The following is a 27,736-nucleotide window of genomic DNA, read 5'->3' as shown; positions in this document are numbered from 1 at the left end:
TGAGTGAACTACCAATCTTGTAAGTTTATTCTAGACAAGAAGACACTGCAAACCTTTTTTTAAAGGAGGTTCTCTACTTTTCCGGTAAGTCATATTGTTTCTCTCACAATGAGTCCAAAAATATTCCTAGATAACTAAATTTGCCTATAGACACCAGAAATACTGATAAGTGAATAATTCTGAAACTAAAGCCTTTAACAGGCACTTAACTCAATGTATAAATCTGCACTTAAACTTTTGTTTGAAAAACAAAAAACTCATATACCCATTGTCTCTTTAAACAAACTTTAACCAGTTTCCATTAAGTTTCCATTAAGTTACATAAATTCAAATTTTCTCTGTTTTCTTTGGACTACATTGTGAGAATGTACAGACTTTGATTCTGTACTTTTCAAGCTGAAAACTTGTTTGGTAAATCGTGAGTGAAGATTAAATGTTTGAGCATTCATCTCAGATTACCTGATACTGAACAGGTAGAAACAAAAAGTATCAATGACAAAAGTTTTACAGCTGTAAATACATCTATATATGCCTCACTGAGGTCTGCTCGCCATACTTTTAGTCTTTTTTTATTTAACCTGAGATTAAAGTTCTTCACTAGACTTGTTTGTCCCTCATGCTTTTTCAGATTTCCTTTTATTCTTTTTCTTTTCTGAGTTTCTTTGTATCATCGAGTGGAAGATGATGTCTAGATTTAGGCAGCCGATTTGTTATGGTGCTTAAAATCCTCTGTCATGGAAGCCAAGGAAGTTGTATTCACCGTTGCTTATTGAAACTGAAAATACACCTCTTAAAAGGAAGTGCTGTACCTAATCATTCTTGGGGGTTTTGCCTCCCGCTAACAGTTGTTTTCCATCAGAGAGAGCTGTGTGGACTGACAACTTCACGAGAAATATTTGTCTGTACTTCAGATTTCCTGAGGCAGCTGACTGTCTTCTTCTCTTCTGCTCTTTCTTATCTGATCTAAAAAAAAAAGTGGCTGCTTCCAGAGTTTATTTCTTGGCCTTTTTATTCCTATTGAGAGACTGGGGCAGTAGATAGAGGAGACTGGCACACCCTCATTGGACATATCTATAAGTTAGGTTGTTGTGGTTTTTTAGAGTTGTTAGGGCTTAATCCAGAAAGGGAAGGACAGTGAATTGTGGCTTTGAAGGCTTTGGGTTGGATTCAAACAATGGAGCATGTGACCTAACCACGAGACGATAATGGTGCCTAAAGTAATGAGGTTTTGAAAAATGATAGTAATTACTCTAAGCTTTAAATATGTTTGATTATTATTGTTGTTTGTAAAAGACAGCCTAAAGACAGAAGAAGTGACTACCTGGTGGACAATGTTGAGTAATACAGAATTCATTCAGGAGGTGATGGAGACCAAAATCAGAGATGAAAGAAGATTCGTAAACTCACACTCTGATTTTGCTGGATATTTCTACAAAAAAAACTGTTTGTTAACTGTGTTCAGGTTAAAGATGTAATAAACAGGTGTTTGAAAGGTGAAGTGCATTGTGGGGAATGTAGGATATGATGCTTCTAGAGATCACCGGTGATGCTTTCAATTAGTTGTGTTGTGTTTACAGAACGTTTTCCTTGCTCTTCATAGGATTGATTGTATACTTTGATTCCTAGAAATTACTCATGGATATAGTGAAAATTCTCCCTTACCAAACTCAAAATTTTCCCTTGTGGTCTCATTCTATTTTTTTTTTCTTTCAGACATGAAGGACAGGCTGCAGAATCTTCATCAGGTGCAGCCTGACACAGAGGGTTTCACCACAGTAGAGCTGGACAGCTTTTCAGAGCGTAGTGTGGAAGAAGCTGCAACAGCATCAGCATCAGCCTCAGCATCATCATCATCATCACATCAGGACCAGGATCTGGACGGTGTCCTGCAGGAGGCAAACCAGATTCGTCTGGAAATCCAGCAGATCCAGAATGACATCAGTGAGCTGAGAGACGTGAACTACCAGACCTTAAACCAGACCTCATACACAAACACCACGAAGAGGGACTCCAATGCAATCGGGGCGGATATCAAACGCAGAGGTGAAGCTGTGCTGAGGCGACTTCACATGATGAATGACCTCAGAGAGGAATTGGAGGAACAGCGCAGCACCTCTGACCCCACAGCACGCATCGCTCGGACACAATACCAGTGTCTCAGCAACGCTCTGCGAGAGGTGATGTTCAGCTACAACGACACAGAGATGAACCACAGGGAGGCCTGCAAACGGCAGATCCAGAGGCAGATGGATGTGGTGGGCAGGGTGGTCAGTGAGAGGGAGCTGGATGAGATGATGGAGAGCGGGGAGCTGAATGTGTTCAGCGTCCAGGTGGAGGGGAAAACAGCTCACTCTGCTTTCCTGCAGATCGAGAGCAGACACAAAGAGCTGCAGGAGCTGGAGAAGAGGATCCAGGGGATTCAGGAGCTGTTTCTGGATGTGGCTGTGCTGGTGGAGGAGCAAGGGGCTGGTATTGAGAACATCCAGAAAAATGTTCAGAACACTGAGGTGATTGTTCAGGACGCTGTGGGTCGACTGGACAGAGCCAACCAATCTGATAAAAACAATCCACTGAAGAAGCTTTTCTGTGGCTGCTTTCCATGTTATTACAAGTAACTAAAGCTCTATTGATACATATTTATCATACCTTAAATTAAGAAAAAACAAACAGATTGGACTCTGATAGTGATCTGTTGACATGGGACTGCATTCTTGGTGTGAGTTACTATCTAAAAAAACTATTACCTTTACACTGACACACAAATTGTTCATGGTTTTGGTGCCCCCTATAGGGATAGTGGTGTATCTAATGATTTTACCAATCCTGTCTTGTACATATTTAAGCAGTATTTACCTAAAAAAAATAATCCTCTTTTTTATTCTTTTAAATGTACCTCTCACCGTGGACCTTTTTTGCATGAAAAATGTAAACAGTCCTGGTGCTGTTTTTGATGCTGTCCCTTTGGCAGTGTTACACAGGTAACAAAATAACTACAAACAAATAATGTATCTTTATTGTCTTTTTCCCATCATAGGCCAAATGTACGACTGTGAAAACACTTAATAAGTATTTTTACCTGCTTCTAAATTATTCATTAGTGCTAAAGTTGATTAGTTGCCTCAGGTACTACCCAAGATCGTAAACCATGATTGATTTTTTTTGCATGGTCAGAGTCAGAACTTGTGTCATAATTTAACATTTGTGCTGAAAGTAGCTTTTTGTTTGTTTTTGTTACTTTTGTAAGCCAAAAAATATGCACAAGAATATAAAAAATGTATGATTCTTAAAGCAGAAAGTAAAGACAGATGGGATAACTGCTATCAACTTCTGTGCATATGTGCAAACATATCCTACTTCCCTTGCTAATAGTGTTTTATTTTATAGAAAAGCATTGGTTTAATAAATGTTTGACAAGTACATTAAAGGATTAGTTTAATTCTTATTATTTTGGCATTTCTAGCATTATTTAATAATTAGGAATTTAATGTGTGAAAATAACTGCAGTGAATCTACAACTGCATCTTTCCGAATTGTGATGGAAATAAAATGTGATATCAGTGAGCTTTACTAGGAGTCCAAGTAATGTATACTACAAAATAAAGGTTTTAAACCCCTGATCTAACTTTGATCACAGTCTAAATTGAGGGAAATACTTACAGGTCTATCTCCAGTACAATGGACCTTTTGTGTGATCAGTTTTGTCGACTGTTTTGTCAAGTCAATATTGAACTTGGAAATGTTTTCTTAATGTCAGGACGGTAAAATACATGAGTGTGTTGTTTTAGTCTGGATCCCTTAGATAGATGGCGTATGAATGCTTCCCAATGTGAAATCTGAAAAGAAGTCTACATTAAATCGATAAGCTTTGATATTCAGTAAACCAACATGAGATGTGGGCTGAAGTCTGTGAAGTGTGAGTGGGGAAGAAGGCGTTATCTTCCGCATTAGTACCTGCTTTAGGCTGCATCTCTGTGTCAGTGTGATACAGAGCGAGACTGTGAGATATCCTGTGAGATGACTCCTGTACATGTTGAAATTTGGTGATACAAAAAGAGGAAATGAATGTACCCGGGGTCGCTACTTCTCCTTCTTCTCTTTCTTTCACACAGTAATACACCGGGGGAGGACACATTAAGGTACGTTACTCGTTTATTTTTCTATCCAAAGCGTTGAGATTAAACTAACCGACGAAGTGATTAATTAAATCATGTTTGTACAACACTATCGACTGGTCTACAGCGCCTTAGTGTGGTGAAGTTTTAATTTCCTCTTTTCTTTGCGTCTTTGGAAAGTTATGATTAAAGTTAAAGTTGTTGGGTTTTCTCAGTTATCACACACATAACACCAAATCTCACCAGTTAAGAGTAGAAAGTAGTCTAACTGAATCTGGAGAGGACTCTGAGTGAAGAAAACCGTAAGCGCTTCTCTTCAGGGGATGTAGTAACCATCTTCCCCACGATGAGGCTTTCATTAAGCAAACTGTAATCAAAATACGACACCTGAACAGGGCAACCAAGTTGGGCTAACTATGTGCTATCGATCATATTTGTCACAAGTATTTTTAAGCTATGTAAAACAAAAATCAGTGCCACAGTATGAGAAATACCAAATCCACCAGAACGCTACTTTCGAAATGTGGAAATTAAACCAGCCGAAGTCATGTACCTTTATGTATTCTCTAAAAATGTAAAGTTGACGCTTTTTGTTCATTTTTTGGCAGATGAACTGAAACATATTCTGCCATATGTGCCATAAAGATGTTTTTTTTAAATGCCAAGCCCATCACCGTTTTCTTCGGTTGAGGAGGTGTAACATAATTTAGCAGTTAGCACAAAAAGGAGCTAGTGAAATTTCCTGTTGGTTAAAAATAGTGAAGAGACGTTTACTTCTCACTTGAATAAAAAATAAATAAATAAAATTAACTTTACGACCCCTCCAACTTGCCTTTGAAAGGTAAACTTAAGTGGAGAAAGTGTTATGGGTAAAACGTTTTTATATAGACAGGTAGCAGTTAGCATGAAACAGGCTGTGCATTAGCTAATTCAACTTTGGAAGCTGAATGAAACTAAGTGCAGCCATTCAGAGACAGAAGTCCTTTAAAAGTTCTGCAAAGTAATTGAGAGAGTCTTTAAAAATCATTTATTAAATTATTCATTTATTGATTTATTTATTGAAGTTTTAGGTGAAGTTTTAGGTGAAGTTCTATGTTTTCTTGTTGTACAAACTGCACCTTACATTTTGTAAAATGATAACTTGCTATTAATACTATGGCTGCAGCTATCGAATATTTTAGTATTCGAGTATTCTACTGAAAATCCCATCGATTAATCGAGTAATCGGATAAAATATATTTTTGTTTAGTTAAAGAGCAGGTATTTTTCAAATGGAATTTTTTCTCTTTAAGAAATAGAATTTTCTGATACAGCATGTCAATAAGAGCACTTGCTTTGGTCGCTCCAAAATTTGTAAACACACTTTGACACATTTTTTGTGCCTTGTACATCTCATCAAATGTTGCAGACCCAAATGGCACCCGTTTCGTAGAATGACCCATTAGTCTCCAAACTCCAGAAAAGAAGCTAGATTTGTTGCTAGTTGCTATTTTGTATAAGAGGTAGCTTGAGGGGTCTGAAAACTCTCTTAATATGGCCTCAGCAATATTTGAAATACCACTCTTTGATCTTTTTAAAATCAAACGATTCCTCAAGGCGGAGAAACTTACTTGAGTATTTTTTTGTAATGGAGTACCTCGAATCATTCGAGGCATCGTTTCAGCTCTAATTAATACTTTTTAAACTCATAAAGTAAATAATGTGTCCCTTTTCATTCTAAAGGAGACACCAACTTAACATGGCTATCTGCCCCATGTCTCAAATTTTTCTTTGCACTACACTAAATTAAGCTAAGCTACGCTAAATTAGTTGTACTTGTACTGAATTAGGTACTTCTATATTTATAGGTACCGACCAAATTCTCTCAAAAGTACTGGGTACCGATTCACGTAAAACCAAAAGGTACCATGTTTAGGTACCTAAATGGATCCTTGTGACTGTGAGGGAGTGGGAGAGTAGGGGATTTTCCATGGTGGACACAAACACATCATTACAAGGTTATGTCTTAAAGAATAAGTATGCTAAGTTGAATTTTTAAAAATATTTTATTATAAAACAAATTGATATTTTTAACCACATAAACACAAAAAAGGTACCAAAAATTGGTACCGTTGACTACTGGTATCGTTTCAAATGTGAAAGGTACCCATCCCTACTTGTGCCCAAAAGAGGTGTGTTCATTCCCCTGCCCTTTCTTTCAGGTGAAATGAGGGACCGACTGGGGGAGCTGCTGTCCTCGAAGCCTGCAGCAGAGATCTGTCTTGAAGAGAACCACAACCACACCACAGATGACAATGAGGAGCATCTTGAGCAACAAGCCATCGTGTTTGAAGGCGAGGATGAGATGGACAGAACCTTCAAAGAGGCCCAGGCACTCAGGAAGGAGATGCAGCTGCTCAAATTGGACGTGAAGCGTCTTGGGAAGCAGAACACCAGGTTCCTCACATCAGTCAGGAGGATCAGCAGCATCAAACGGGACTCCAATGCACTGGGACGAGACATCAAGGCCAGGGGGGAGGGAATTTACAACCGGCTCAAGAAGATAGAGCAGCGGAGTAAAGACCTAGAGGAGCAGCATGGGCCTACATCAGCTGTGGCCCGCATGGTGCGTTCACAGTATGTCTCCTTAACAGCTGCCTTCCACAACGCCATGTCTGAGTACAATGACGCTGAGATGCTCCAGAGGGAAAACTGCAAGACTCGCATCCAGAGGCAGGCAGAGATCATGGGTAAAGAAGTGAGCAGGGAGCAGATTGATGAGATGATAGAGACGGGAAAGTGGAACGTCTTCTCGGATAACCTGCTCCTGGAGGGAAGGACTGCCAAATCGGCATTGAATGAGATCGAGAACCGGCACAAGGAGCTGCTTGAGCTGGAGGGCCGCATCAGGGACATTCATGAGCTCTTCTCCCAGATGGCCCTGCTGGTGGAGGAGCAGGGCTGCATGCTGGACAACATAGAGGCGAATGTTTGTGCGACTCAGGACTATGTTGCCAAGGCCTCAGATCAGATCAAGAGGGCTGTGAAATACAAGAAAAGCAATCCATGCAAGAAACTGTTCTGTTGCTGCTTCCCCTGCTGTAGATAAGATAGCATGAGGGTTATTCTTATGTCAGTGACATGTGATTTAAACATGCCTTCAATGTCTCTGCTTTCAGCTTGTACAAGCCAGATTATTTCTGACTAATACTCATTTTAGAGAGAAAGCTGCTGACTTCAGATACTGCAGCAGATTTTTATTTTCAGATTTGCAGCATTCAGTTGTGCTTGGTGATCTTTTCATTATTTGATTACAAAATCAACCTTAGCATTGTATTTATTCTATAAAAGAAGTTACATAAATACAAATTAGATAACATGACAAAATACAGACATGTGTTTGATAGTTCATTATCAACCACTAATAGGAGACAGTATTGGCTTTAACACAACAGTCAGACTTAAAGTTTTGTTTTTATTTAGCTCAAGTGTATTATCAATTGAAAGTTTAAGCACAGGCTTAAATATAACCCTCCAGCAAGAGTATATTCTCATAGCTGGTCTTTGCTTCAAACCAAAAGTCCAGATGCAAATATGATAGAGAGATAGGGGTGTTACACTTCCTGATGCATAACTGTAAATACATCTTGGTTGAAATGAAAAGCACACAGTGTCAGAGTGTTTCCCTTAAACTTTGTAGTGCCATTTAACCTATTTAAGATATGTAAATAAACTAAGAGTAAACGTCTGTGTCTTTTTAGAAACTTAAACTGTAAAAAGATGAAGTTGTTCACCTGTTGCCTAACAACAGTTGCCTAACACCACCTCCAGTTGTGGTTAGCAGGGGAAGCAAGATAGATTTGAGAGGATTGTGCAACTACAAAGTCAGCCAGCTCCGTGCAAAGTTATCACCAGCCACAGGCCCAGGCTTAATGTTTCTTAAGGTTTGTTGCTTCACGCCACAGATGACTCTACTATTGGGTCAACTTACGGAGGTGAAATGGCACCTTGAATCAGCTATTGATGGCACAAAGCTAAAGTAATTACATTTTCATTCAGGTGGGGGTTCTCCAAACATCTGGGAATAACAAACAGAACATTTATCTTCTATCTATTCATATATGTTCACTCAGACTGACAACAAAAGAAACAAGGCATCAGATGATGTCAGAGGACTTTTTGTTTGCACAGCAGGCCTATCTCTTTGTCCTTTCAGAGTAATTATACTGAAATATAAAAGACCTTTATTTCCTGTGCAAAACAATCCATGGCCTACTCGGGGGAATTACCAGTTTCTACTTGTGATAATTGCAAGCTATGAAGTTGACATCACTTCTCTTACTGTACATGAGAAACACCTGTGGGCGTTTGCAGAGCGCCTGCATCTCCTTTATGTTGAAATGAGTTTCAGCACTGTAATGATTGCACCTCCCTCTCAAGTCTGTGTGGTTTTTGGTGGGCAGCTTACTGGCAGGATGACTTTGCAATATGGCGTCGGAAAGTTTACTCAGGCAAATCATCAGAGTGCTCTCAAACAGGTTATTGACTCCCAGGCTGACGTATACACTTTCACACAACAGGTTTTTTTGTCCCATTGTAATCAGTGATTGGTGTTAACATTACAAAGTGACCCCTGGTACTTTGGGCCCTGGAGCCAACTCTTTGTTAATCAATAGCTGATCAAACTTGTCTTATCTTGGAGTCACATGAGCAGGTGAGTTTTGCGTGCTCACCAGGATGGCCGAGTGGTTAAGGCGTTGGACTTAAGATCCAATGGACAATAGTCCTCGTGGGTTCGAACCCCACTCCTGGTAAACATAGAAAGTTTTAGTATAAAGGTAACAATATATCCCTGTTGCCATGTGTACGTAGAACAAGGTGGAAATGTCCACTATGATGGGTAGTTCTGCTGAGTTTGTGCCAACATATATGAATTCACAATGAGCCTATAAAAACACTCAAGTGATTCTTAGTGACAACATAAATTTTAGCAATTTTACGACTCCATAAAAGTTCAGAGTGTTTGCTGATGACACTAAGGTGATCCTCTTAGCCTAACAAACACAAACAAGCAGCACAGGCAATCGTGTCCATTGGATTTATGGGTAAATATATGCTACATAAATAGGAAATAAAATTGCATTAGGCAGCCTCTGATGTGGAAAACTCACAAATAGTTTGATTGCAAATACTTTGGAGGCAAGATTGGCAAATGCCACGCCCCCCTTTTTAATCAGTATAAGACGGAAATGTTTTGATAATTATTATTTTTTTTAATCCTGGAAAAATGTTTTCAGTCTCAACGAGATCAACAATGACCTTTTATTTCATACAATGAAATACATAACTCAAATCTTCTCTTTTGTTATGAGCTCATTATAACATGTAACTAGTGTAGCTTGATAAAAACATAGGCTTTCTACATCTTCACCCAATGTACCTTAAACTGTAAACACACTGTTTCAACACTAGTCCAATTATTAATTAAACTGATTCATCCCAGTGACAGATTGCACAAAAACTTCTTCTTAAGAATAGGGAGGGATGAAATTGTGTGACTGCAGTGCCATCTAGTGGTTGGTTGACATTTAACTCCTCCATGTGTGAACCCTTCATGCCTGTAATTCAAGAGGAGTCTTTCAAAACCTAGTGTTTGTTTATTACAGAAATAAAGTCACATTTTTTTTTCAATTTAAGCTACTTGCTTATTTTAAGGTTGATGACTTCACACTGCAAACAGGCATTGTAAGTTTGTTAACAGCACTGACTGGCAGACTGAAGAACACTTCGGTTTTTGGCTCAAATTGCGTACATCTGTACTGACTATTATTTGTGCATAAGTTTGTTTACGCGGAAAGTACGGAAAAACGTGGTGCACTTTGATTTTTAAGGTGACACACTCAAAACAGTCAAAAAGTTGTGTGTGGATGCTGGATGTCTCTCACCCTATTGGCTGAGATTTGTGCCAATAGGAAATCACTTCACCTAAAAATTCACCTATCTATATTCCTCTTTGATTAAAAAACATAAAGTTAAATTTCAAGTTCCACAATTCAGTTTCACTTTTGGGGCGAGGACAGATCAAATGATGGATAATAGTCGCAATATATGAAAAGCAGGAGAACACCTGCGAACATTTGTGAAAACAATTGTCGTTTCCAAGAAGTCTGAAACAGTAGTGTTTGAAGTGAAACAACACTGAAAGCATTTGCACACTGCTCATGTGAGTATTTAGTGTGACTAATGAATTTCATGTAAGTGTACTTACGTAAGTATCCAATTTGAGCCAGCATTTGTGTGTCCAAATGTTGTCCTGTAACTGCATTAAAAGGTCAAAACTAAAACAAAAATGACACCAGTATTTACAAATAGAGCCTCTTTATTAAAATGCTTCAAAAGTCAAACAGATGAAGCCAAATTAATTTTGTGAAAATACACTTGAGCAGGTGTGAAACACTTAAAATGCTGATGAAAATCCAATTGTCAATAGAGACTGCGTTATTAAAAAACGGTGTGCTGCAGATATACTCAGTCCATTACGCCTGAATAACAAGTGTGTGTGCTCACATCTCACAGCTGAATTCAAATACATTTATATAAGAGTAAATATGAAAATGCACAGTGCCTGAGGAATACATCTGACAAACCTGCAAAAGGACTGACTGATACTCATCAAAATCACATGCAAAACAAGAGACAGCTCATTCCTGATGCTTGATCAAAGGAAAAACCCTCAGTATCACAATTTATAATTTTACAGTAACATGCTCTCTTGTGCAAATCAATATTTCAGACAAATCCAAACAAAACAGAGGCTGATTCTTTTTCTTTCCAAATAAAAGTACCAGTAAAAAAATAAGAAAAAAAAAACAGACTGGGGACTTTTTCAAAGTAAAAACACAGCTTGGTTTCAACATTGCTTGGGATTTACATCAAACTTTAAAAGTATAAAAACATTGAAAATCAGAATTTGTCAGAGGGACATCATTTCTTCTTAGATGCTGTTATCTTTCTGACATTTTAGATCAATTTCCTTTAAACAACGCAAAACATATGAAGCTCTATTTTCCAAACAAGGGATCAAAACATGTCACAATCATGACATTATTTCGTAATCCAAAACCTCACTCCACGGAACAATCGAACAGCATTTCAGCTGAAAGCGTGTTTTTCTTTACCCTGATGCTTGACGAAGGTGAAAACCTGTTATTAGTTAGTCCAGCACTGCAACACACACTGTTACATCATTATAATACTCGACGGTACAGCAGCCACGTCTAAGACCCCACAATTATCAAGGAGCAGACAAGTTGTGTTTTTGTCAGCGTTTCAAACTACACACACGTACATCTACTGCGAGACACAGATTCATGCTACAACCCTGAGATGCCAACACAGTTTGAACACAGTAGATGTGTACTACCAACACCACACATCATGGATAAATAATGAATTCAAACATTACTTATGTTCATTTTTGGAGGGAAAGTTCGCCTGTTATGCATTTTCTGTGCACCTGGCCTGCAGGGTTTCATGAGGTCTGAGGGAGAGAAACTAGACAACTGGTTCCTCCTTGATTCTGATATCAAGACGGTAACATTGATAGTTGTATGGTAAATGTGTAATATCTGTGCAATAAAATGACAGATCATTTTATTCTTTCAAACGTATTTACTACTAACCGTTTAAAGAGGAGGATTCTGCTGGTAGCAGCTCTAGTCAAGCTGACATTAGCAAATCAACTGTTAAGGAAACCAAACTTTCTGTGCACAAACCGCAATCGGAGATACTTGAGAACATTCATTAAATTCCTTGCTACATTTTGTCTAAAACAGCCTACAAACTGCTGGTTATTTGTAAAAGTAGCTGGTAGATCAGACAAACCACAGTTTGAAATATTTGCCCCTTGGCTGGTGATTAGTGTTACTCGCCTGTCACTTGACAGACACTATTGTGTGATTTTTTCCCAAACCACAAAACACTTTACATCTGAACACCAAACATAATGATGGTGACGCGCTATCGCTGGTGAACACAAATCATCACCCACAGTGAATACAGTTTGACCATCATGATAAATGGCATACATTGTGCACAGCTACCATGGATGTTTGGTCAGTCTTAAAATGTAGCATCAAAGCAGAGCACGTGTGGTCACTCGTGGTATCAGGACGAGATAAAACCCAAGATACCAGTAAACTGTTCCAGTCTGAAGCAGTACAGAAATCTCACTGTGATGCTCTGAACAACCTCATGACTAGAAAATCAAGTGTTTCATAAGTTAAGGCTCCACTCTTACCTCCTCGTTTGCACAGTACTGTCTTTTTGATATAAAAATAAAAAAATTCTACATCAAAACATCTGATTATTTACACAAAGTCAGAGTAGAATGGTACAACATCAGTACGGTATCACCAAGTCCATCAGAGTGGAAGATACAAGGCTAGTTATCCAGATCAGTCCTGATCTGTGACCAAAGCAAATCAGTCTCCTTTGGAGAATAGATTGTCCAACTACAGGCTGTTTTTCAAAGGAGTGCAGAATATTTTAAAGGTGAGAGAAAGTATAATCAATGGTGGAACCTTGTCAGGAGTTCTCGGTCTCTTAGAGGATGGCAGAGACTAAAGTCTGTAAACACTGGAGAGGAAAATACACATATATGAGTTCTAGTGGTCTTACAGCTGTCCACAGGATGATCTGGACTTCGAATGTCTCTTATGCTACTGGTTTGAGGACTGAGCGTAAACACCTTCCCTCTTTTGTGAGCTCCCTGGTGAAACACATGCACGGCAGCGGGATCGCTTCTTCCCGACGGGCAATCGTGTTGAACTTGCACTTCTTTAGGTGGTCGGCCATGCTAGCAATGTTGGCAAACTTCCATTCATTTACTGTACCGAACGCTGTGCTGAACCGCCACACCTGAAAGAGAACAAATGTATTACTTTCTCACAGATTTCAAAGTAATAACTGTAATGTGCATTAAATTTTTTTATAAAAAAACAACCAACCTTGTCTGTAATCTGCCAGGATGTAGACCCATCAGCTCGCCGTTTCTTATCCCAAAGCAGGACGACCATGCCGCGCATCTGAAGCAGGCTAGCACACACATCCCTCATGGTGCGGGACACTCTTGACAATTGGCACAAGCTAAAGCTGTCCAGGAAGCTTGCTACATGTTGCAGGACCTCAAATGGAAGACTGCTGAATTGGTCACACTGAGACCTGAAGTGGCGGGCGTTTCTTTGGTGGCTGTCCCCGGTTTTTAAGGGCAAACCGGGCTGAACCCCGAAGGAGCCAAGGTGCCTGTCGTGGATGATCCTGAAGCCCTGCACTGACGGGCAGAATCGTCTTTGGGAGTAGGTGCAGCCGTAGTAGGCCAAAGGGCAGCGTTGCTCCATCCAGCCGTTCAGTCCAGCATGGATATCCCCGTGAACATTTTTGAAATGTGACGAGAACTCGTCACGCCGGAACAGCTGCCCACACACAAACGTGAACATGGAGCGCTGCTTGGTTTGGTATCTTGCCACACATTCGAGCACCAGGTCCAGCCTGAGGGTGTGGAAGGGGCTTGGGTTGGAAAGCTGTGGGCTGGCGTGATCGCATGCTGAAGCCGAGGCGATATCTCCCACCATGGTGTTGGTTGCGAGAATGGCTGAAGGGAAGGAGAACGTCTGTGTACCAAAATCAATGTGGTAACCGTCAACAAACCTGCTGTCTGAGATTCCTCTGCCTCCTGGAGAGTCCCCAAGGCAAAAGAGCAGAGCTGCAGTGATGAGATCAATGCCGTGGAGGCCCATGGGGTCATCTGCTACTTCCAGGTCAGATGTGTCAACCGCCTTGTCCTCCATCTTTGCTCGAAACAGGTAAGGGTCTGACAGCAGAGCCCGGCGTCCATTGAAAGTAAACATGCTTATTCCTCTGAGCACTTCTACATTCTGTAGTTTACGCTCCAAACATCTGTACCTGAGTTCAGAAGGTAAGTGTTGCAAGAAGTTGTTTCTCACGTGATCAGACAGCAGGAATGGCATCGGAGGTGAAAGCGGTGCTTGATGAGGCACAGGAGGTTCCAGTGCTATGACAGGCATGTAATCCTGAGGCATCTCTGGCCAGGCGAGGTTGGAATCATTTATCGGCTCCTCGATACTCTCTTCTTTCTCTTCAAAAAACAACTCCACAATATCATTTTCTTCGACCCATCCAATTCCGTCTTCTTCTCTATTTGTCCCCACTGCACAATCCACTCCGCCAACTGCTCCGAGCTCACACTCTGAATCAGAGTCGCTCTCCTGCATATCCACATTCTTGCCACCTTCTGCAACAAAAATATTATGACTATCACCATTTTCCCCATTGTGGAGGGCTCCATTCTTATCAGTCTTTTCCCCATTTAAGTTCCCAACTATCACACCAATATCCTTTGAATTAGTGAGGATGTCCAACGCTGCTGCTAAACTTCTGCTTGTCTCAACTGAGGCTCTATACAACTCATTATACGGCTCATCTTCCATTTCCACAGTCCCGTTTCCTAACACTGTCTCTGGAAGGCTTGATGCTGTTGTCATCTTGTCGTTTTCATCTGCTACTTTATCACCATTCTTTGACACTGTAGTTGTAACTTTGAGAGACTCTAGCAGCATCCTCTGATCCTGCAGGGCCAACGCCATGTCAAGCTGCTCCACTTCATCAAAGTCTTTGCTCAAGTTTTCATAGGACTTGCGGTCAGAATAGCTCACAGGCCAACGGTTCCACTCCATAGTGCAACACACTATACTGGCAGGGCAAGTCTCGAGGTGTTGTGCCATCTTGATCCTTGTGATGGTGAAAGGGCAGCCAAACCCGCTGTTAAGGCATGGCAGGCGTTCATATGGACACAGCAGACGATGTTCTTCTAGTTTACAAGAGTGGAAAACTGCACCGCAGACGAGGGGACACCCGATGAGGTCACAGCAGACCCCCGCCTCTGTTCTTGCCATGCATCTTCTGTTGATGCATTTAAGGCAATGGGAGTGCAGATTCTCCATCTTTCTACAAAATTCCTTTCTCCCCACGTTTGGTTCTGTTAGGGAACTTGAGTGAAGAGTTCAACCCTGAAAGGACAAAACAGTAGAAATACACTTATTTCACAATATGTGGGAAACCAAATAAATGTAATAAAAACAACAATATTTCTAGAGGGAAGCACGTGGAGCTGTCAGCTGATACAGAGCATGCTGGTGTAACATAATACCAGCAAACCCCGGTCTATGGCTCTAGAGCTGCATGCAGCTTTTTAATGAGTAATTGCAGCTCTTTTAAAGTGATACTCTGGGATGGAACAAGTTGGGTCCTATCACAAGGTTTAGGGCAGAAATTACCCCTACAGCAGTGTTTTTGTGCAGCAGAATCCCAGAGCGCTCGCACCAAAGACCCCCTCCCTGCTCCTCTGCCGGTTTCCTCTGCACTCAGACGGGGCCATTTTTTACTTGACCAAAAACAGAAATAAACGGACTCCCACTGAAAAAATCTGATATCGGTCTGCATTCACGCTTTATTTAGAGAATTTTCAGCGCGTTACTTTCACACAAAAACACCGCTAAACAAGGCTCTAGTTCTCATCGTGTCTCTTCGTCCTGGCAGACTACCTGCATTTGTTTATATCTGGCACTCGCGACGCGCAGGGACTGATACACTAAGCGGCGAGTGCCTCATAGCCAGCTGTGGCTCTGCAGCGGAGGTAGCGCCGTTTTATGACACGATGAGAACTAGAGCCTTATTTAGTGGTGTTTTTGTGTGAAAGTAACGCGCTGAAAATTCTCTGAATGAAGCATGAATGCAGACTGATATCAGATTTTTTAGGTGGGAGTCCGTTTATTTGTGTTTTTGGTCAAGTAAAATATGACCCCGTCTGAGTGAAGAGGAAACCGGCTGACGAGCAGGGAGGGGGTGTTTGGTGCGAGCGCCCTGGGCTTCTGCTGCACAAAAACACTGCTGTAGGGGTAATTTCTGCCCTAAACCTTGTGATAGGACCCAACTTGTTCCATCCCTGAGTATCACTTTAAGTCCTACCTGACGAAAGGCGAATCCCCAAAAAATATGTCAAAAATGGGAAACATTGTCAGCAGAACTGATACACGGCAAGTTGCATAAAATTATTACACCTCAGCTTACTGAAATAATATCAACCAACCACGCCCAGGTCTTATGCTTGGTCAGCCGAGCTAGAGACAAACACAAACTAACCGCGGTGACTGAGATAGCATTGCATTAACAGGCGAAATACACCAGATGCGTCTCCAGTCCAGGTCCACTCCATCATGGCACCAAATCAGATTGGTTTCTATTCAGGTCAATGTGTCACATGGCTGAAACATGCTTTGTTGCAGTCTGGCTACACCCCTGCTCTGGCAGGTTGCAGCATATACGGCAAAGCTTCCTTAATTTGCTGGATGCCGGAGCAGTGATGTACCAATTTACGAAAATTAGATTGAGCAGAACAGGAAGTCATGCACAGAAACTACCTAAAAAACACCCAGTGACTTAAAAAAAATAAAACAAACAATTATTAGGCATCAAACAGACAGCAGCCAGGCCAGAAGTTACAGGAGTCTTTACAGCCCAACATAAACAAAGAGAGGATCATCAATGGAGTGGAAGGTGTGGGAGCTCTTCGATCTGTATCTATCTGAGGGTCCTGCAAGGTGTCAGACTAAACACACAGCCAGTGTGAGGTGAAGGATTACAGAGCATGCAGTTAACACCCAATGGAGCAGAGATGTACCTGAGGCACATTTGGTCTATCAGCTGTTCAGGGAAATGTCCCTTTCTGCATTTTGATAACGCCAATTCACAGTTTAAAAGGTATAATTTACAGCACCATAAAAAAAGAAACATCCAAGGCTGAGTACTGCACAGAGAAATGTCTTCCACACTAATACAAGTTAAAGAGCAACAGAGGCATCAGACTTTCACTATCGCTTTGATAATATATGTGCATGAAGATAATAAATGGTGGTTATTGCACAATACAGTATGATTTTCATTCTGTATAAAGTATTATACCGAATTGTTTCAGAACTTAATGTTTTTTTGGATATAGGCTTCTGCAAAAAAATCTTTCTCAATGTGGCTCATGAATAGCGCAAGGCTGAGTGCCACTACACTGAGCACCAGACCTTTAAATCATTCTGTTACTTGGTCTTACACATGTTTTCTCTCCGTGCATGCTTACTAAATCCAAAGCTGTTCAGTTACATTTCACAACCCCACTCTGAGGTTACATGGTGGCTCTTTAAAGACTCCGGGGCACACTTGAACCCTCACCTTTGGGCTCAGAAATGCTCCTCATGCACGGTGATTGCCGACAGGTCGGAGGGAAATATCCATCATCCTATGCAAGTTGTTTGCACACCAGGCGCAGGAGACGCACGAGGTGAGTACGTTACCCCTGAGCTGAATTATTAGCCTTAGGCTTAATTGGTAGTGTTGCCACTCTGCAGGGATTTGCTGGATAATGAACACTTGCTAAAACGACAATAGACAATTATTAAAGACTCACAACAATGCTGCAAGTCCAGACCACAAAGCCGCACAGGAGACCCATTGTTCAAGTCTTTGCAGCAACGGTCAGCAACAGCTAGCTAAGTGACGCAAGCAAAGGTGGCAGGTTAGCAAACAGCTAAAAACACAAACAACACAGCTGCAGCCGGTGTTTATTGTTAAAGACAATTATAATCACAGTGCATATAACGCAGCTATAGAATCCCAGAGTTACTTTAAAATGACTGTGATGTGAAAATTAGACAGCACAGAGGGTAACCGTATCAAGTCAAAAACTTTGTTAAGCGCATCAACAACATGGCCAAGCAATTAGCATTAGCAAGCTACACTTTGTTAGCCAACTGTTAGCGCGCTAGCGGGTACCTTCAAGAAACTGCTTACCCGAGTAACGGGGTTCTCCTCCTGCTGTGTTTTTATCAGAATGTCTTCTCCTGTATCAGCTCCGTTGAGATCATACGCACAGTTACAGTGACATACGCATTTCACAGTATATGTCTGAATCTTCTCCTGATACGTACTGGCTTTAGCTGGTTTCTCAGTCCTTCTCCACACCGAGACGGTCGGCGTTTGTGTTGATCCTGTAGCGGCACGCCGCAGTACTACGTCATCGCGTAAGTGTTCGAGTCATATTTAGGTTTATGGACGCAGACCTATTAGACAGCACTGAAATAGACAGAGTGGGAAATACCCGGAGGGCAGTTTTACATGTAATCACAATCACCCACGAAATGACTGTGCTCTTGGTTTAAATTTTAATAGACACAGACCCATTCACGCACTCAAAATGACTTACGGACCTGTTCATGGTTAAATAATAATAATAATAATAATAATAATAATAATAATAATAATAATAATAATAATAATAATAATTATTATTATTATTATTATTATAATTATAATTATAATAATAATTATTATTATTATTATTATTTCTATTTTCGTTGTTATACACTTTATTTATTTATGTTTTTTTAATCCCATTGTTTCACTTCTCTTAACCCTTCTATTTTTTAATTGATGGGATGTCACCATCTCTCCCTTTACTCTTATTTCTTTCTTTCCTTTTTGTGCTTTTGTCTTCGTGTCTTTACAATACTACAGTCATGCCATTTCCACTTGTCTCCTTCTGTTGAATATTTTTTGTCTTCCCCCTGATTCTCTGCCATTTTATTAACGGTCAAGGCACCTTGGAAAAAAAAAATTTTCAATGTGCTACATTATTATGATGTATTGATATATTAATTATGTATAAATGTACTCAATGCAAATCCTGAGTATGCTTCAAAAGACTACAATAAAATCTTAGAATTAAATTTTAAATTTACTGGGGGCCAGTCAAGGGAAGCTAAAATAGGAGTTACATGGTAATCTTTTTGGTGAAGTGAGGAGTTGTGCTGCTGCATTTTGGACCAGCTGTATTTCCTATTAACTATGTTGGTTAAAAACAGTAATGACTATTCAAAGACTACGTTAAACTTATAACCAGAAGTTCATGACCTGTTTTGGGGATTAACATCTCAAGAAGAAATTAATGAGTTTAAGGTTGAGGTCTACATAACAGCACAAGATTGAAATGAGGAAGCCAAAACAGTACTATCAGGCTAAATTCTCCTAAAGATTAAAATCATGCGCTCAATCAAGCACCTAAATTTCCTCAGTCTTTCACAACAAAAGCTTACAGTATTTAACCATAAGCAGAAAACAGGGTTTTAAGAGCCGGGAGAGTGCAAATTGGAAGTACTTCTGTATTTCTTTGATGCAAATACATTAAAAAAGTGCCTTCAATCTGTTGCTCAAGTAAACAAATATTTCAGTGGTGAAAAAGACTGAGAAAACACCCAAAGGAGACCTTTATTTCTGATTTCTGAAAACAAAAGGAATTGTTTTATGAAGAAAAAAATAGGCACCACTTTCAATGTTATATTAAACCACACTTGTACATGTGTGTTTCTATTTGTACATATATGTTGGTGTGTCCCTTATTTGTCCACAAAAGGTCCCTTAATCTCTGTTTCAAGCTCAGGAGGCAACCTCTGAGATGTGATGAATGTTAGAAAGAGTGAGCTGTGCTTCCTGTGCCGGGTAAAAACGTCTGGATCGAAGCCACAGTCTCCCAAAAACTCCTGTGATCAACAGCAAAACGAGCAGCAGCGCTCCCAGCACAAAGGTCTCCACAGGTGGTACTCCGCCTGAAGCTAGAGGGAAAGTGACAGACAGAAAGTCACTTTACACACGAATCACAAACAATTTAAAAGAGCCCCCAAGCATTAATGAAGATAGAGCTCAAGCCCTAAGAACACTGTGAGCTACAGGTGTTTGGTAAAAGTGAAAACATACTCAGATTGGGCTTTTCCTTATCATTTAGTACTCGTCTGATTGGTCCATAAGAGACTGTGTGTGAAAGGGGGACATCTCTCCGTGTTCTCATTTGTCCATCATCACTGGAACAGTTCTGCATGACAAATAAAGATGACACATGAATTAATGATCCAATGAATTTTGATGTTAAGCCCCCCTCGTTCAAAATCAGATCAAGCCTGCAAAGCTGAAAAGTAATTTTAGGCTCTATCAGTCTATGTTAAGAATGCAAGATGCACATAAACCAGGCTACTTGTCTGAACTGGCCTCTGACTACAAGTATGAGGAATGGGTGTTGCATGAGTTCACTCACAGGCTGGCACAGCCCAGCAGTGTTGTGGCAGATCTGGACGTTGCAGTGAAGGAAGACGTTGGTGTACGAGCTGCCAACAAACTTGAACATTTGTATCCTGAACATGGCCTCTGGACCCTGACCATTCTTTAACACACTTAGGGTCTGTTCATTTGACAACACCGGGCAGCTACAGGAGAAAGACAAAGAAGTTAGAAAAGTCTGAAGGCAAAGAAATAAAACCCTTGAAGGAAATAACGTTCTTAAAATAGAGACAAGGAACACATTTCAGCATGTGATGAATTGCAGAGCTAAATAAACAACGTAAACACTTAAGGTAATATGACTCAGCGAGAGACAGATTTGTGAGTGTTTTCTTTCCCCCACTGGCACTGTGAAACCATGGCACATTTCACTGCTCGGCTGTTGCTAACAGTACCAAATACTGCCTGGTTGTCAAGGACATGCACAGCTGTTGAACTGACAAACGCACATGGCCCCACAGACAGGAGTCACATGACCAGGCTGTGAGAGTTGTTGTCTTGCCAGCTCTTTCAGCAACAAACTCTCTTATTTCAGATTTCAACAGCTCTTGTAAGAGGACTTGGAGCTGTTTGTAACAAGTGTGGTGAAATAACAAGGCCAATTTCCATAACAAGGTTTCGAAATGCGATCTATAAAAATCTTAACCTACTTATTTTTTATACGCTAGATGTCAAGAGGACAGAAATGCCTGTCTAAACCTTCACAATAAATGTCTTTTTAAATCAATATTACATAATAAACCTATTTAGTTTATACCTGAGATTAACCATTCATTGCTATAACATAGAGCTTAATTTGGAGGTGTTAAAACTCTCCTGTTTTTATTTACATCTTCAACAACAGAGGATGTATTTATTTCCTTAATGCTCTTAAACTGTCAATTTGAAGGGTTGTTTAGTTCAGGGGAGCCGAACATGATGCAAAATAAAAACATACAAGGGAGGAAAGTTGAGACAATGTAGTGAGTCTGTAACTGGAAAAGAACCCCAAAATCATCAATAAATAAATAGATAAGTAAAAAAAAATAAATACAAAAATAAATAAAAACAATTCTAATAATACATTAAAAAGTAAACCAAAGTAATAGACAAAAAAAGTGTAATAAATTGGTGAAGCCAATTTGGATATTTTTCCATGGGGCCCAGAATCTGTGTTGGCATTTTGTTGTACTGAATATGTATAAGCTCTTGCAATAAAGCTTTTACATTATTTGATTTTTTTTTCTATTTTTAAATTTTAGGAATTTTTTCAATTTCTTTTCTTTTTTTCTTTTTTTTTTTTACTTTTTTTTTTCAAATTTAGAAAAAGGGGGGATTTTGCAAATTTTTGAAGTTTTTATTCAAATCATTATTTTTAACTTGTTTTGCAATTTTTAGATTTTTTTTTTGCATTTTTTTAATCAAGCAAAATTTTGAAATTGCATAATATAGGTTCAGCAAATTTTTGGAAATTTCAAAAAAATTTGCAAGTTTTTTTGCACATTTTTGAATTTCATTAAAAAAATCTAAATCTTGTTTTGATAATTATTCCCCAAAATTTTACTTTGTCTATAATTTTATACACTTTTTTTGTCTTTATTGTGAAGATGAAGTATATTTCGCGGCTCTCGAATGACTTTCATCTACGTCAGCTGAGGCAAAACAGCTCCTTTGAAAGTAAAGGTTGAAGACCCCTGAGCTATCACTACGACTCTACTTTCACAGTGAAGTCCACTATGGTTTACAATGATATCCTGTGGGTTGGACGTGTGTGACAATGTTTACCTGGGCCATAAATATTCTGACTTGAACCAGCAATAACTATGAGCTATTAAAACTACTGATTGCAAATGCTAAAGCGTTAGCCTGCTTATGGCTAAATTTTCCAAACTATTTAAACAATGATACCTGCTAACTTGTTGAACTACATTTTAAGTAAGAACTATTTAGTGTAAAGGTGTTAAAATTTATTTAATATTTCCTTTTTTATTTGAAGACAAACCTGTCTCTGATGAAGGTGTACTGGATATTGCTGTATGGATCACTGGTCGGAGTAGCCCAGCATCGCTCCATGCGCAGCATCAGGTCAGCCGGTATCTGTGAGACAAACAGGGTTGGGTAACAGTCTAGTATTTTTTTCACACAAGGTTAATCCACACTGGGTCACAAAATGATGATTCATAGTTGGTAAACAACAGCTGGACCAAGAGGGTTACAACAACATGGAGGAGTCGAGGAGCTGCACTCAAATTACCGTCTGGTCATGGGAGGAGAGTTAGATTTTCAGCATTGCTTAGAAGAAAGCCTGACACAACATATTGCCACACTACATGCTAATCCAAAAACAGCTGGCAATTGCTAGAACACTCTTTTTGAAGTGTTGCCAAAGCTCAGTTTACACAATCACGTGCAGGAGTAAATAGAGCCCATTCTCAGTGTAAGAAAAACATAAACAAAGTGACGTCATCCTGTCCAGGTGATTTACCATGAAAACTTTTACAAAGATGTCATCATCCAGTGTCAGTGACGGCACAGTGGTCCATTTATCCTCAAAAGCTTCATCTTTGTACAGCAGCATGGAGACTGAAAAGTTCCCATCCTCTGTGTTCAGAGTGATGGTTCTGTAGACAGAAGAAGAGGAGTCATGTAAAAAAAAAAAAAGAAGACAATTTAAATGTAAAAATTCAGAGTAAAAATGAAATAACCAATTACCTGACATCAACTCTTATCATGTTTTCACCGTTGGGTTGCTGGACGAGGTAGTTGATGGGGTAGCGGCACACAAATGTGATGTTGATGTAGTTTCTTGTGATGATTTCTGTGTCGTTGTTGTGTATTGTGTTTATAAACATAATGTGGGTGTCATCTGAGGCCTAAGGAGAGCACAGAGAGGGTGAATATAAAAGATCCAAGATGGGAACATTTACAGAAGAACATCAACAGATTTATAAAGTATAAGAAGTATAAGAACAAGTTAATGTTTCGTTTCATTTGCTCAATAAAGCCTTAGCCAGCTCAATGGTTCTCACAACCTACTGACCCTGAATGTTATTATCTTCCCTTTGGCCATCTGAGAATCCTCATCATAGCTATAAACTGCAATCTCTTTAAACAACTTTAACTTCACTCTTTATAAGGATCACTATTAGCTTCTACAATGTGGTTGCTAATCCTTCTGGGGTCCCCTTAGAAAAACAAAATTTTAATAAAATCCACAAGGTGGTAGGAAAAAAATGCAATTAAATACAAATATAAACACAAAAAGTGAACATATGTACATAAAATGAAGTATCTCTCCAAACTTAAACGTTAATGGAAACAAAAATGTAACCAGCCAAAACACAAGGTACAAAACAACTCAGCGTTTTCAAGCAGTCACATACATGAGAGATTTATTGTATTAGTATTTGTTTTGACTCAGATAGTTCTATATTAAAATCTACTATAATGTAAACTCTCAACTAACTGGTGTTGAAAATTTAATTTTAACCCAAGAATGTTGCTCAGTATATCAGTGAATCTCTAAAATATCAAAACAGGTGATGAATCACAACATCCTCAACTCTTACCACAGATTCGACTTGAAAAACCACTGCTCTGTGACGCAAATGTATTTGCAATGACATGAAATAGCATATACTCATATTAACTAACAAGTATTTTCATCACTTAATACCCTCCCTTTACTTTTGCAGTTCATCAGATCTGTTTTAAAATCTAGAAACCTTAAAGACCATGAAAGGTTGAGACACAGTTAAGAAAACATATTTAAGTGTCTACATTTCCATCCACCAGTTTAAAACACCAAAACAGTAAATTCCAAACAAAGAAAAGCAGCAGGATACCCAAGTAATAGTAATTTATTTCTAATTTATTGGTCTATGTAACTATGGAAAAATGCACCATGGGAAACCCTTTCAAATGTGTGAATGTTTTCATACTAAAAAAAATCAGTGGGTAAGATCAATGAAGCATTTTTCACATAAAATAATCCAGTTAAAAAGTCACGAGTCCTCATGTAACCCAGCTGTGGCTTCTACAGTTAACGTCCTTCGACATATTGTTCAATATTCAGCCGTCTGGAGCTGACGTAGGGGAAACCATAAAAGGTGGATGCGTGAAAAGGTTGCGTTCCGAGGTTTGTCTGAACTCCTGCTGAGAGCAGACGGGGAGAGGACTTTAACTCCAACACTTGAGACATCTTTTACTGCCTCTTGGTAAACACTCCCCGGCTGCCCCTCACTACAAGCAGGCAGCCCTGTCAGGTCTGGTAAGGGGTGCAGGAGGTCTTTATTATCCCATATCTGAACAACTTACACCTGCACTTAACCTGTGGTACATTAAGGTACCTCCAATTTTGGTAATATTTTTCCTTAAATGTGATGTTTCACAAAAAAAAAACCCTGACCTTTAGACCATTCAGTTCAGTCTCTTTTTCTCTGATGGCAGGTTTAAGGTCAAGGTGAAAACAAAGATCGCAGGCTTTGGCATTCTCCTCCTTTAGCAACAGACGTCTTATCCAGTGCAGACCTACTTTCCTCAGCCACTGTGCTTGTAAAATTGCTGAGGTGGAGCACAGGGAGATTTCCTCCCTACTGAAAGCAGTGTTAACCTTTTAATGATCTTTACGAGAAAAACCTGCACCATTCCAAGAAAGCAATTAAATGACACTTGTGGGCTTAAGGAGGGATTTAAACTTCACCAAAGTTTGAATTCCCAAGAGAGGCTGGATTGAAAAAATCAGGGTGCTAACCAGTAAGTGATTTATGGCCTTCCTATTCACTAAACTTCAACAAATAATCATCATTTCAATGTAAATCCTGATAATTTAGAACTACAATAGCATTCAGGATCTCTTTGCTGCTTTGAATAAAGATCCTGCTCTGTTTAAGGGAAGGAACAACGCAGCCCTTCTTTCTTGACATACACGCAACCCCCTCCTCTTTTCTTTTCTCTTCGCCCCTTTCTGTCCGCGCCCAGAGTTTGTGCCTTTCTCTGTCCATCTTATTATACTTGCTATGAGCTGATTCAATGGTGTCGATGTGCACACAGAGCCTCACAGTCTGCATTTGCGTCACAGGGGGAAAAGTTTCCCAAAGAAGCTTTTAAAGTTATTTTATGTAAAGAGAAAGTAGCTCTCACACAGGGGTCCTGATTGGGGATCCAGTTCCCACAACAACCACAGACATCGTAAAATAAGTAATTTATTTTGATAGGGACGTTAAGTGCTACTCTGCTTTTGTTGAAGTTGTTCTAAATGTCTCAGTTCACGCGCAACATTTGATTCATGCCCCAAATTAAAAGTAATCACAGAGAAACAGTAGAGCCATGAGAAGTTTTTACCATTATTGTTCCACAATCAGAGAGATTTGTCTTTATGCTGAAAACATAGTCGTCCCCAACCTCCACGCCACGGCAATCTGGATCATTTAGATGCAAATCCCAAACCTAAACATTAAGAACAAACACATACAATATAAAAAAAAACTATAGTGGGAGGACAGCACAAACATTAGGTTAAGATATCAGTGCTGAGAAATGTCAACCTCTAAGAATAAGCTTTTGGGTTTTTGTAAGTGCTCACTAACTTGAACTGGAGGCTCTTTGTTGAGGAAAAACGCGCTGGGGATGACGACCTCCATGTGGTCATTGGTACAGATGACAGTTTCATTGAGCTCTAATGGAAAGAAGAGGAAAACAGATTCAGCTCAACACAGACGGTTCCTGTTTGAAAAAGGATGAAGAGAAAAAATTACTTGTTTTTATTTTTGCTGTTGTTGTTCAAGGACTCATGTGTTAAATTGCAATACTCAGCCTTGAAGAAATCAGGGTGCTGTAATATAAGATTCTGAAGTAATAAGTGCTTGTTCCTTTGACACTTCTACTCTACTAAATTGAAAATTGAAATATCAGATGCAACTTTTCACTTCTCTATGTAACAGGTACTACTACTATTTTTTTTACCACTGTTTTATTATAGAATTTTTAATCTTATTCTTATTCTACTAATTCAATTGGAATTATTTATTTCATTCTCATGTTATTCTCTTGTAGTAGCATCCTTTATCTTGTTTGAGTCTTATCATTTTATCTATTTATAATACTGGCAAATATAAAAGATGCCATATAAATAGAGATCAGTTGGACTATAAAACCTGTACAAAATAGGGGTTAATAATTCAATAAACACATTTATTTCAAAACGATACTTTTTAATTATTCAGCTTCATTTAATAAGTATATAAAGCTGTAAGTGAAAGCTTTGCATGGACCAGCTTTAATATTTTGTTTTTCTTTTTTTTCCTGATAATTCCTTTGATCATAACTGTAGAATATTTGATTTTAAGACTGCTTTAATTCTTCATTTAATCCAACTTAAATTTAGTAAGAAATTAAATATCTGACAAACTATCTGCATTGTGGTGCTATCTAAAGGTAATTCAAATAAATCTTGTTTTTTCCCCAAAACTCTTAATACCAAACTGATCTACCTTAATTCCTCTTAAAGCATGAACTTGACTCCTTTTACATTTCAAAGCCTTTCAAGGCAATCAAGCCAAATCTGTGATTGCCAGTATGATAAATTACTTACTAAAGACTTCTTGAGGGGAAAAAAAAGTTTGTTTGACCCTTGACCCTCAATTCCCAGTTTCAATATGTGATGTGTTATGAGCTCACCCTCCTCCTCTGGCTCCAGGTACACCGTGGAGGTGACCATCCTCGTAGTGAACAGTAACCAGGTAAAAACCAAACTGGCAGGTCCCATCTTCAAAGTCTCTCCCTCTAGTTTCCCAAATCTCAGCCTCTCCGCCGTCTTCAGGCCTTTACCCTGAAACTCTGTGAATCTTCTGGGTGCTCAGTGCTGTCACCACAAGACGTAGTACCCCTCTCTTGCTCCGACCCTTGAAACAGAGCTGTAATGAACTAGGAGCCTCCCTCTGGCCTTAAAACACCAGCTTGAATGATGTCCCCACCAACAATGAGATTCCGCACATGAATAGAGGGAACTGAGGGGAGTCCAAGGTAACACGTATGTTACCGCCTACTGCGCCCATGTCCTCTTAGTAAACATCTTACAACTGTTTCTTACTACAGGGAGTGGCAAGAAGGCCGGTAACCACGTAAAGAGGGACAGCAACGTGAGGATGGAGCTCTTTGTCGTCTACGGCCTTTGTCTGGACATTTTAAAATCTTTACTGGTGCGGGAATCCCGGTCAGTCAGGCAAAAAGAAAGTCATTACAAGTCAAGGGCAATTTAGTTATGTTGCTGAAAGCCTGTGAGTGCATGTGTGTGGTGGAAGTGACCATAAAATACTCAAACACAAGAAAAGAAAAGTTTAAAAACTTCGGAGACAAACTCCAACATGAAGACCATACACTGTTACAAAACACACTCCAACAAAATTTGGTGTTTTTTAAGTACAAAGACCAAA

At 39.5% G+C, this 27,736-nt stretch overlaps 4 protein-coding genes and 1 non-coding gene across 8 annotated transcripts; 3 read left to right on the top strand and 2 right to left on the bottom strand.

The window, feature by feature from the left end:
• Window positions 1–1,715: 1,715 nt before the first annotated feature.
• Window positions 1,716–2,615, top strand: LOC141807020 (syntaxin-11-like). Its single transcript, XM_074692777.1, has one exon. The coding sequence runs from the start codon at window positions 1,716–1,718 to the stop codon at window positions 2,613–2,615; it is 900 nt and encodes a 299-aa protein (XP_074548878.1).
• Window positions 2,616–3,994: 1,379 nt separating this feature from the next.
• Window positions 3,995–7,796, top strand: stx11a (syntaxin 11a). Its single transcript, XM_074692453.1, has 2 exons — window positions 3,995–4,136; window positions 6,314–7,796. The coding sequence occupies exon 2, from the start codon at window positions 6,319–6,321 to the stop codon at window positions 7,198–7,200; it is 882 nt and encodes a 293-aa protein (XP_074548554.1). The 5' UTR covers window positions 3,995–4,136; window positions 6,314–6,318; the 3' UTR covers window positions 7,201–7,796.
• Window positions 7,797–8,822: 1,026 nt separating this feature from the next.
• Window positions 8,823–8,905, top strand: trnal-uaa (transfer RNA leucine (anticodon UAA)). The gene has a single exon. It is a non-coding gene; the product is annotated as a tRNA-Leu (tRNA).
• A 155-nt stretch (window positions 8,906–9,060) lies between these two features.
• fbxo30a (F-box protein 30a) lies at window positions 9,061–18,221 on the bottom strand. Of its 4 annotated transcripts, none has more exons than XM_074692563.1 (4): window positions 18,009–18,221; window positions 17,626–17,707; window positions 13,100–15,178; window positions 9,061–13,010 (listed from the first exon to the last, which is right to left on the bottom strand). In XM_074692563.1, the coding sequence occupies exons 3-4, from the start codon at window positions 15,110–15,112 to the stop codon at window positions 12,807–12,809; spliced, it is 2,217 nt and encodes a 738-aa protein (XP_074548664.1). In that variant the 5' UTR covers window positions 15,113–15,178; window positions 17,626–17,707; window positions 18,009–18,221; the 3' UTR covers window positions 9,061–12,806. The 4 variants fall into 4 exon arrangements, with proteins under 4 accessions (XP_074548664.1, XP_074548665.1, XP_074548663.1 ...); XM_074692564.1 differs by lacking the exon at window positions 17,626–17,707 and adding an exon at window positions 17,391–17,591; XM_074692562.1 differs by lacking the exon at window positions 17,626–17,707.
• A 1,411-nt stretch (window positions 18,222–19,632) lies between these two features.
• On the bottom strand, window positions 19,633–27,193 carry LOC141807078 (pancreatic secretory granule membrane major glycoprotein GP2). The gene is made up of 9 exons (XM_074692855.1): window positions 26,982–27,193; window positions 25,892–25,980; window positions 25,647–25,751; window positions 23,016–23,176; window positions 22,789–22,924; window positions 22,306–22,400; window positions 20,302–20,470; window positions 19,968–20,082; window positions 19,633–19,825 (listed from the first exon to the last, which is right to left on the bottom strand). The coding sequence occupies exons 1-9, from the start codon at window positions 27,067–27,069 to the stop codon at window positions 19,650–19,652; spliced, it is 1,134 nt and encodes a 377-aa protein (XP_074548956.1). The 5' UTR covers window positions 27,070–27,193; the 3' UTR covers window positions 19,633–19,649.
• Between the last annotated feature and the right edge of the window lie 543 nt (window positions 27,194–27,736).

This window comes from Halichoeres trimaculatus, unplaced genomic scaffold (assembly GCF_033239565.1).
Source record: "Halichoeres trimaculatus isolate MK-OKI-2021-1 unplaced genomic scaffold, fHalTri1.1 fHalTri1_scaffold_17, whole genome shotgun sequence".
Lineage (NCBI taxonomy): Eukaryota > Metazoa > Chordata > Actinopteri > Labriformes > Labridae > Halichoeres > Halichoeres trimaculatus.
Note: the sequence above shows the minus strand (reverse complement) of the source record. Positions and strands in the feature narration are given on the sequence as shown.